Source organism: Nanorana parkeri, unplaced genomic scaffold, assembly GCF_000935625.1.
Source record: "Nanorana parkeri isolate BGI_ZX_2015 unplaced genomic scaffold, ASM93562v1 scaffold1376, whole genome shotgun sequence".
Classification (NCBI taxonomy): Eukaryota; Metazoa; Chordata; class Amphibia; order Anura; family Dicroglossidae; genus Nanorana; species Nanorana parkeri.
Window position 1 is genome coordinate 221,133 of NW_017307644.1, and position 8,310 is coordinate 229,442.

General features: G+C 42.8%; 1 protein-coding gene across 1 annotated transcript in view; it reads left to right on the plus strand.

Moving 5' to 3' along the window:
- Positions 1–8,310, plus strand: part of LOC108797972 (pendrin-like) — a 63,368-nt gene that overhangs the window by 45,038 nt on the left and 10,020 nt on the right. The window contains exons 8-14 of the mRNA XM_018569661.1: positions 867–1,014; positions 1,470–1,583; positions 2,027–2,104; positions 2,732–2,827; positions 3,964–4,070; positions 8,037–8,106; positions 8,191–8,283. Coding sequence (XP_018425163.1) covers positions 867–1,014; positions 1,470–1,583; positions 2,027–2,104; positions 2,732–2,827; positions 3,964–4,070; positions 8,037–8,106; positions 8,191–8,283 — 706 coding nt within the window. The remainder of the gene's footprint in view (positions 1–866; positions 1,015–1,469; positions 1,584–2,026; positions 2,105–2,731; positions 2,828–3,963; positions 4,071–8,036; positions 8,107–8,190; positions 8,284–8,310) is intronic.

Here is an 8,310-nt window from a genome sequence, read left to right on the forward strand (position 1 = left end):
TATATATATATATATAGTGGAACTGGGGGTTGTAGTAACCCAGGACTCTCGACCAGAGGGACTGAGCAGTTGCAGGAAACAAATTATTTTGCTGGGAAAGAACTGGCTTTGCAGTTCTCTCCAGAAAACCTGGATTTGGTATGGGATCCTGGAACTGGGAGATTTCAAAGAGAATTGGGAGGGATGAAATCTCCATTCCTGGGTCCATGGTTTAGTAGGGGCCAGCACCTAATGATTGCACACCTGTGCACTGCACTTATGGGAAGGGTGCTGGCTAATGCTCTGGGCTCCTGCTGGGAAGAGGGACGGGTTGTGTCCAGGAGTCAGGCGGACTCCACCCCGAAGCCAGAAGGCTGTGTATGTGTTGGAGGCACCTGGGAATCAGCCAAGGAGGCCTAGTGAGCCTGGGACACACAAGGGATGTGTGGAAGAGTCACATGCAGTATATGTGACCATGCTGAGTTGGTGAGACATGGTTCTACAGTTATTGACTACACACAGTATATTGCAAAAAAGCATGTCATGCAACTTACACTCATGACTCTTTTGTCAAAGAGCACCAAGGGAAGAGCACAGCGGCAGTTGTTTGCTTTCATACTCTCTCTCTGATTGAAACTCAGCATGGAGGTGCACAGAGCTATATACGTGGGGTGGGGGGAGTAGGATTAGTCTGCCATACATGTGAAAAGGAGCTTAGACTTCTACCACATAAATGATAAAATCAATAATGGAATTTCTAAAAGTTAAAATGAATGCTTTGCTTATGATACAAGGGGTTGCAATTCGTACCAGAGGATAGTATGGGAAGTCACATGACATTCTTGCTTTCTTCATTTGAATATGTAAATATTTTTTTCTCGTTTCAGATTCCTCCCCCCAATGGCTCCTGATGTGTCCATGTTTCAGTCCATGATTGGGTCAGCTTTTTCCATCGGTATAGTTTCCTATGCTGTGGCCGTGTCTGTGGCCAAAGTCTACGGAACCAAACATAACTATCCGGTGGACGGCAATCAGGTAACGCCCTTTATTCTGAGTTTGTTTTGAACTGAGGGCATGGTGGTCATGTCTTGGTTTATTTATTGGGGCTTATGCTGTACAAGAATCATAAAAACTATGCTAATCCAATATTTCCTTCAGTTTGTCTTTGATGTGAACTTCCTGCCACATGACTCTGCAGTCCTTGCCACTCTTACAGAATTACAGGGGATATTGTTGAGAACCTTCAACGGTACTGATGTGTATTTCCAAGGGCCCGGATGCCAAGGATCTCCCAACCAAGAATGATACCAACTCCCATATATGGGCCATACTTGCAGCAACCCAATAGTTTGATCTCAAATTTTATTTAATTTTCTATGAAATTTGCAAAGAGGATTGAAGGAATAATTCAAACAGCAATCATCTGCTTGTTATCACTTTGCGTTTGGTAGTAGCCAAATAACCTCAAATTATTTATTTTCCTTCAACAGGAGTTTATTGCCTATGGGGCCAGCAATCTATTTAGCGGAATTTTCTCTTGTTTTTGCGCCAGTACTGCTCTGTCACGAACAGCCATCCAAGAAGGCACTGGAGGCAAAACCCAGGTAAATAGTTCCATAATCAATACATCAGTGTCTTACAGAGACTGTGAAAAGGAGAGCATGAATGTCACTGTAGAACACACTTTTGATCTTTTTAAATTAGTTGATATAAATGAGACCAGATCTCTGTAGCTTGTATATCATGCCATGCCAAACCTTCGGCTGCCTACTGCAAGGAATGAGCCACTGGCAATCTGTATTTAAAGATTGCCCACAGCTTACAACTTCCAATCAGAGGGGTAATTTACCCCTTTACCATAACGCCAATGAAAAGATCTCATCATTGAGTGCTTCAATAGATATAAGAGGGCATTGTTTGATTCAGTCACTGCCCAACTCTCAAACAATTTGAAGTGGACTCACCCTTTTTATACGTCTGGTAATGAGAAAGACTACTTATTATCAGTGGTTGTAACCCTGGCTTTTGCTTTGTTTTTCCTTTTCAGCTGGCCAGCATGTTTTCAGCCGGAGTCGTGCTAATTGCAATAGTGGCACTTGGCCGGCTGCTGGAACCGCTACAAAAGGTAAGGCTATCCACATATGGACAAAATAAATAAATGATTTAATTAATTAATAAACAACCGAATAAACAAAAAATAAAATCAATGGAATTCAGACATGGAAGCAAATATAACAGCCCACCTTTAAGTCCATCACCGTGACTAGTGGCAGAGAGAAACTCCCAGCTCAAGAGCACTTTGATAGGCCTCATGTATTTTGCAACCTTGCTGGTGTAATGGTGAAAAATTTTGTCTTTTTATTCATTTCCTATAATTTCTTGCACAACACTTCCCATAGCCCCTTGCCATCACTTTAAGCCAATCAGAGTCCTTTGTTCTGCACAGTGCTATGATCCTGATACATTTCAGGAATTTGGAGTTGGAAGGGACGGAGTTTAGGCAACTTACAGGAGCAGAAGAGAGATAAAGCAGAACGTGCCAATGGGGTGATTATTCAATGTGCAGATTGGATGCGGGGAGGTGACACGGGAAGCTGAAGGCTCTAAAGGTGCCACCCACTGGCTATAGGTACACTTTTAAAACAAGTTAGCTTCTTTAATACACACAGGCACTAAATTAAGCTTTTTTTATACAGCTGAATTTATACTTGTTTGCTCCAGAGGTTTATCATTATTTCCTTATTTATTTCAGTCTGTCTTGGCAGCTATTTGTGTTGCCAACCTAAAAGGCATGTTCTGGCAAGTCAAAGATGTACCGAGGCTGTGGAGGGAAAACAAATGGGATTCCGTAAGTATACAAATTAATTTACATTTTATAAAACAAAGAAAATTATATGTATATAAATATATATATCACACACGCGCATTCTAGTTTTGGTTTTGGGTGGATGCTAGTGCCATATCAGAGTGTAGAGCTTAATCTACAGTGTTCTGTTCCATATTTTGTCTTTCGCTAAAGACTCCTTATGGCCCCTTATCACATTAAAGTATCTGGATTCTGGACTGCCAAGGAATAAGGAGACTTTTGGGACTCTGGCTTGAAGCCCTTAGGTTAAGTTTACACTGAGTTAGACAAAGAAGAGCATCCAATATCTGTTGCATTGGCAGTATTGTACCACCAGTTGGGGGGAAGCAATGGATGCACACAACATGTCAACACTCACACCCTGTTGGCCAGTATGGAGTCCTTTAGATCAGTGGGCACAGTTAAACCTGTCATTTGGGGGTGTTTAGATCTGCCTGCCAATGCACCGTGAATGAACACTAACTAAAAGCTTCATGATTGTAGAATACTCTGAGAACAAACCAACATTAAAATAGGTGTATTTTCAGAACATGTGACTTTTAGGGGTTTCTTAATAATTAATTCACAGGGTCATTTGCCCTGTGAATATCTATAAATGTTTGTTTTGTACGAATACACAAAACGAATGTTCTTTTTTTTTTCCATTACAAATCAAATGTGAAGTAATGTGATATGTAGTGTAGTATTGCATTATTGCCACGTGAGGGAGCTGAGGAGCATAGGAAATAAGTATTTATGTTCTAAGCTCATTAGCTCCATCTGGTGGCCATAATGCAATTACATATTACATTAATAACATTCAGAATTACATTTGATTTGTAACAAAAGATGAAAGAACACTTATTTTACATTAACTCTCACAAAACAAACATTTAAAGATATTCAAAGGGCGAATGACCCTACACATTGTTTATAAGTAGACCCCATTAAAGTGGCAACATAATATAGTATTCTGGATTCTATGAAACATGTTCTCAGCTCAGCCTACCTACAACATCCTTTGCAAGAAAGCAAATTTTCCCTGTAAAGAGTTTGAATACATTAGACTGAAATATATGAGCATCAATGTATGTTATGTCTGCACATATAGTATATCTTACCTATCTGTTGTATTTCAGTTGATCTGGGTGTTCACCTGTATCGCCGCCATCGTCCTGGGTTTGGATCTGGGGTTATTGGCCGGTTTGGTGTTTGGATTGCTCACCGTTGTTCTGCGAGTGCAGTTGTGAGTACACTCTCTGGGATTTTAAACGTGTCTTAAGTAATTCACTTGAACAGATACCTATTGTTTTAAAACAATAGTATATATATTTCCATGTGTATTCCTAATTAAAAGCAGGATGAACAAAGTTATTTTGGCTTAATGTGTTTTACAGTATAAATTACCAAAGCAGATGTATATTTTATTATTATTATTAGAGGTGCACCAAAATGGAAATTTTAAAACCGAAAGGAAACCGAAATAAAAAAAAATTGTCAGGCTGAAACCGATACCGAGAATGTTTTTTTTTTATTTTAATTTTTAAAAAGCTTTTTAATATTTGATTTTTTATAAACTTTTTAATTTTTTATATGTATTCATTTTTTATTAAATATTTTTATTTTTTACATTGCTTTTAGGGGCTTTGGGGAAATATTGGGGGTCTAAACAGACCCCTGATGTTTCCCTTTAAAATAGAACAAGAGATTGAGAACACAAAGTCCTCTATCTCTCTTTCTGTATCCCCTGTTATCAATGAACAGGAATGAGTGTTCCTGTTCATTGATAACATGAGGACATGGTATGTTTACTATACCTACAACTATGAATGAACATGAGGTGATGCAGATCACTCCCATTCATTCATAATTGAGGATATAGTTAACATACCATGTCCTTAATTATCTACAAACACTCAGCGATCACTGATCGCTGAGTGTTTGTGCTCGCTCTCCTCTCTGACACGCTGTCACAGGAGTCTGATCGAGCGGAGCAGGGAGGTGAGCTCAGCCTCCTGTGACAGCGCTTGCTGTCTCCACCCACACACCGCTCTGCCGGACTGTGATAGGCGGCTGAGCGCTGTGGGAGGAGAGCTCAGCCTCTTGTGACAGTGCTGGCTGTCTCCGCCCACACACCGCTCTGCCGGACTGTGATAGGCGGCTGAGCGGTGTGGGAGGAGAGACGCCGGCCGCTCGCAGCGCTCGGCTGGCTGTCACTTTCTTTTCTGGGAGAAAAGAAACCAGGGATGCGCCGATGTATCGGCCGAAACATGGCTCTTTCGACATTATGCCAAAAGTGCCATTTTCGGCCGATATGTTTCGGAGGCCGATATATCGGTGCATCCCTTATTATTATTATTATTATTATTTTTATTTTTGTTTTGGGTACATTTATAGTACTTTAGTTTATTTCATTTAGGGGTCTATTTATTAGCAATGTCTTTGTAATATCCCCTTAGCACACCGTACCGATATACCCCAGAATTCGACGGGTGCTGGAACAACAGGTGGATAGCGCCACAGTATATTATCTAGAAGATTGTATACTGTTCTCAGAACAAGAAAGAGGACAAAATCTTCCAATGGGGACACCTGTTCCGAAGACAGCTGTCCAAGAGGGCATTTCCCTCACTTCCTAGATGTTTCCTATCGCTTCCTGTTGTGTCTACTGTACAGGAATGAAGGGTTATTTCTCCAATATGGCACATATTTTTAATTCTCATTTATAATATTATTTTGCTTATAGTGGTCTGGAGGGAAGTAAAATGCCACTTGAATTCCACAGCAGACATCTCCAGTTTACCTTCTTGGAGCTTTAACTTTCTCCTTGGGCCTCAAAGTGAGGGCAATGTAATTTGTCAGTGCCTAGGCCCTTTCCTTCACCTTATTATTGGACAGTGTGGCCAGGGCCGGCCTTAGGCCTTTAGGCGCCCTGTGCGAGAAAGCTTTACAGCGCCCCTCAGTGGTCACACCCTTTAGTGGCCACACCCCCAGTAACCACACCCATTTATCACCCATATTTTTGGTAAAATATAAAAAGACGGGGTCACGTCGGGTAAATAGACACCAAACATGTCATGCTTTAAAATTGCGCGCACCCGCAAAATCGCAAAAAATTACCATGCCCAAAATTGACCATAGGTGACGCTTTAAAAGCTTTTACCGCTCATCAGTTTAGTGTTATCAGTGATTGATAGCCCTACAATTATTGCTCTCATTCCGACGTTCGCGGCGATATGTAACATGTGCGGCGTAATGGGCGAAATCGTCGTTTTCACACGTATGCGCACCCGACGCCTGTTTGCATGCGTGTATGTATGGGGGGGACTTTAAAAAAAATGTAATTCTTTTTTATTTGTAACTTTACATTTTTGGGGGGGAAACTTTATTGCTATCACATAGGGGGGTTAGAAAACCCCCTTATGTGATAGCAAAATATGTGACAGGTCCTCTTTATGGAGACATCAGGGGTCTCCAAGACCCCTAATGTCACCTAGGACCCCCCTGAAGAAGCTGATGAAGCACAGATCTGCTTCATCAGCTTCTCTCCAGCATCTGAAGCTGGAGAGTGACACAAGAATGCGGAAGTGATGTCATATACACCACTTCCGCATTCTGACAGCGGAGAGGGGACCGGAGGGAGCTCGTGTACCGAGCTCCCTCTGATCCCCTGTGACAGAGGCCATATGCTGGTCCCGGGCTCGCACTGGGCACAGCAGAGCCCGGGACCAGCTTGACAGCGGGAGGGGGGGAGCCGGGGAGGGCGCAATTCACGGGACCTCATACAAGCGATCCGCCGGCTCTATAGCCGGCGGATCGCTTGTATGTTAACAGGCATCGCTGCCTGTTTTCAAATAACGGGCATTTCCCGCTAATGAGCGCCCAGCGGTGCGCGCGAGGGGGAGTGGCTGAGCGGATGTCTAAAGACGCCCGCTCAGATCTAGAGAGCTCCTGGCCGGCCATTTTTTTACAACGGCCGGCTGTGAAGTGGTTAAAATTATTATTTTTTTATTTTTTTTTATTTATTGTTTACTGTTGGGGGGGCTGAATGAACAGGCTGCGATGTAAATCACAGCCTGTTCCTTCATAACTGGGGACACATAGCACTATGTGTCCCCAGTTATTTACAAACACTGGAGTGATCAGACGATCGCTCCAGTGTTTGTCCTTCTCACACGGAGGACCGGTAAATATCACTGATATTTACCGATCCTCCGCTCAGCCACGCACAGAGCCGCTGTCATCCTGAAACTGACAGGATGACAGCGGCTCCGATCTCCTCCCCGCTCGGCCATCCTGACAGCTGCGGGCGCCGCTTCTCTCCCCCTCACCGCTCCGCCATCCTGACAGCAGGCAGCGCTCCCACCTGCGCCCCCCGCCCCCTGGAGGGGGGGGCGGACGAGGGAGCGCTGTCATATCGGATGGCCAGCGCCCAGCGGTGAGGGGGAGAGAAGCCGCCCCCAGGACGAGCTGTGTCGGCCGCACGACGCCCTTGTTGCCATGGCGCCCTGTGCGGCCGCACTGCTCGCACACCCCTAAGGCCGGCCCTGAGTGAGGCTATCTGTCACAGTGATGGGAGATGTGAAGAGGTTAACTACTACAACACTATCTTCTAGATATGTCATTCTCCTTGACTTCCATGGTCAGGGTATCCAATGGAAGTAGAGAGCGACTTGTTTGATGCTTTTTTTTTTATTTTTAGTATGTTTTCTAAGTAGAACTCTAGACAAAAACCTAAATATAAAGATAAAGGAATATATTGTAGCTGTTTTACCTGCCAATAGAATTGGGTTTCAGTCTATCCAGTCTTGAGAATTACTCGGCCCTGCCACACAGCAAAGAATGTCCTGCAGGTCAGAATACCTGATTTTTCTTTGCTGAAGTTAAGTAACCCTCACAGGTCTTGTCCCTTCTTCAGCTTGTGACTGGACAGTGAAAGGAGAAGCAGCTTTCTGCTTTCTTCTTGTACCAACATAATTCTTACATTGCAGCACAACCCATTGGTTCTTGTGCTGCTTTTCCCTCCCCGAGGTCTGCTGTCCAGGGACTGCAAGGGTCTAAGACCAGGTCAAAATCTTGTACTGACATTGCTTGCAATAAACAAAAAACTTATAAAAGACAATTAATACAACTGTGTATTTATTATCTGTCTTAAGTTCAGATTTAATTTATCTATTTTTCTTTTATTTATATATTTAATTTTTTTTTCCAGCCCTTCATGCACTGCCCTAGGAAATATTCCCAACACAGATCTCTACAAAAATGTAAAGCTGTACAAAACTGTACGTACGCCCCATTAGCATATTTTATGGACTCAAACTAAAAAGACCTAGAAAACTAAGATTCACATCTTGATTCTCTTCTAGGTTGTGGAGCCAGATGCAGTGAAAATAATCCGGTTCTCCAGTGGTATCTTCTATGGTAACATTGAAGGCTTGAAAAATGGCATTAAAGGAATTGTGAGTTAAACATTCAATTTAAAAAAG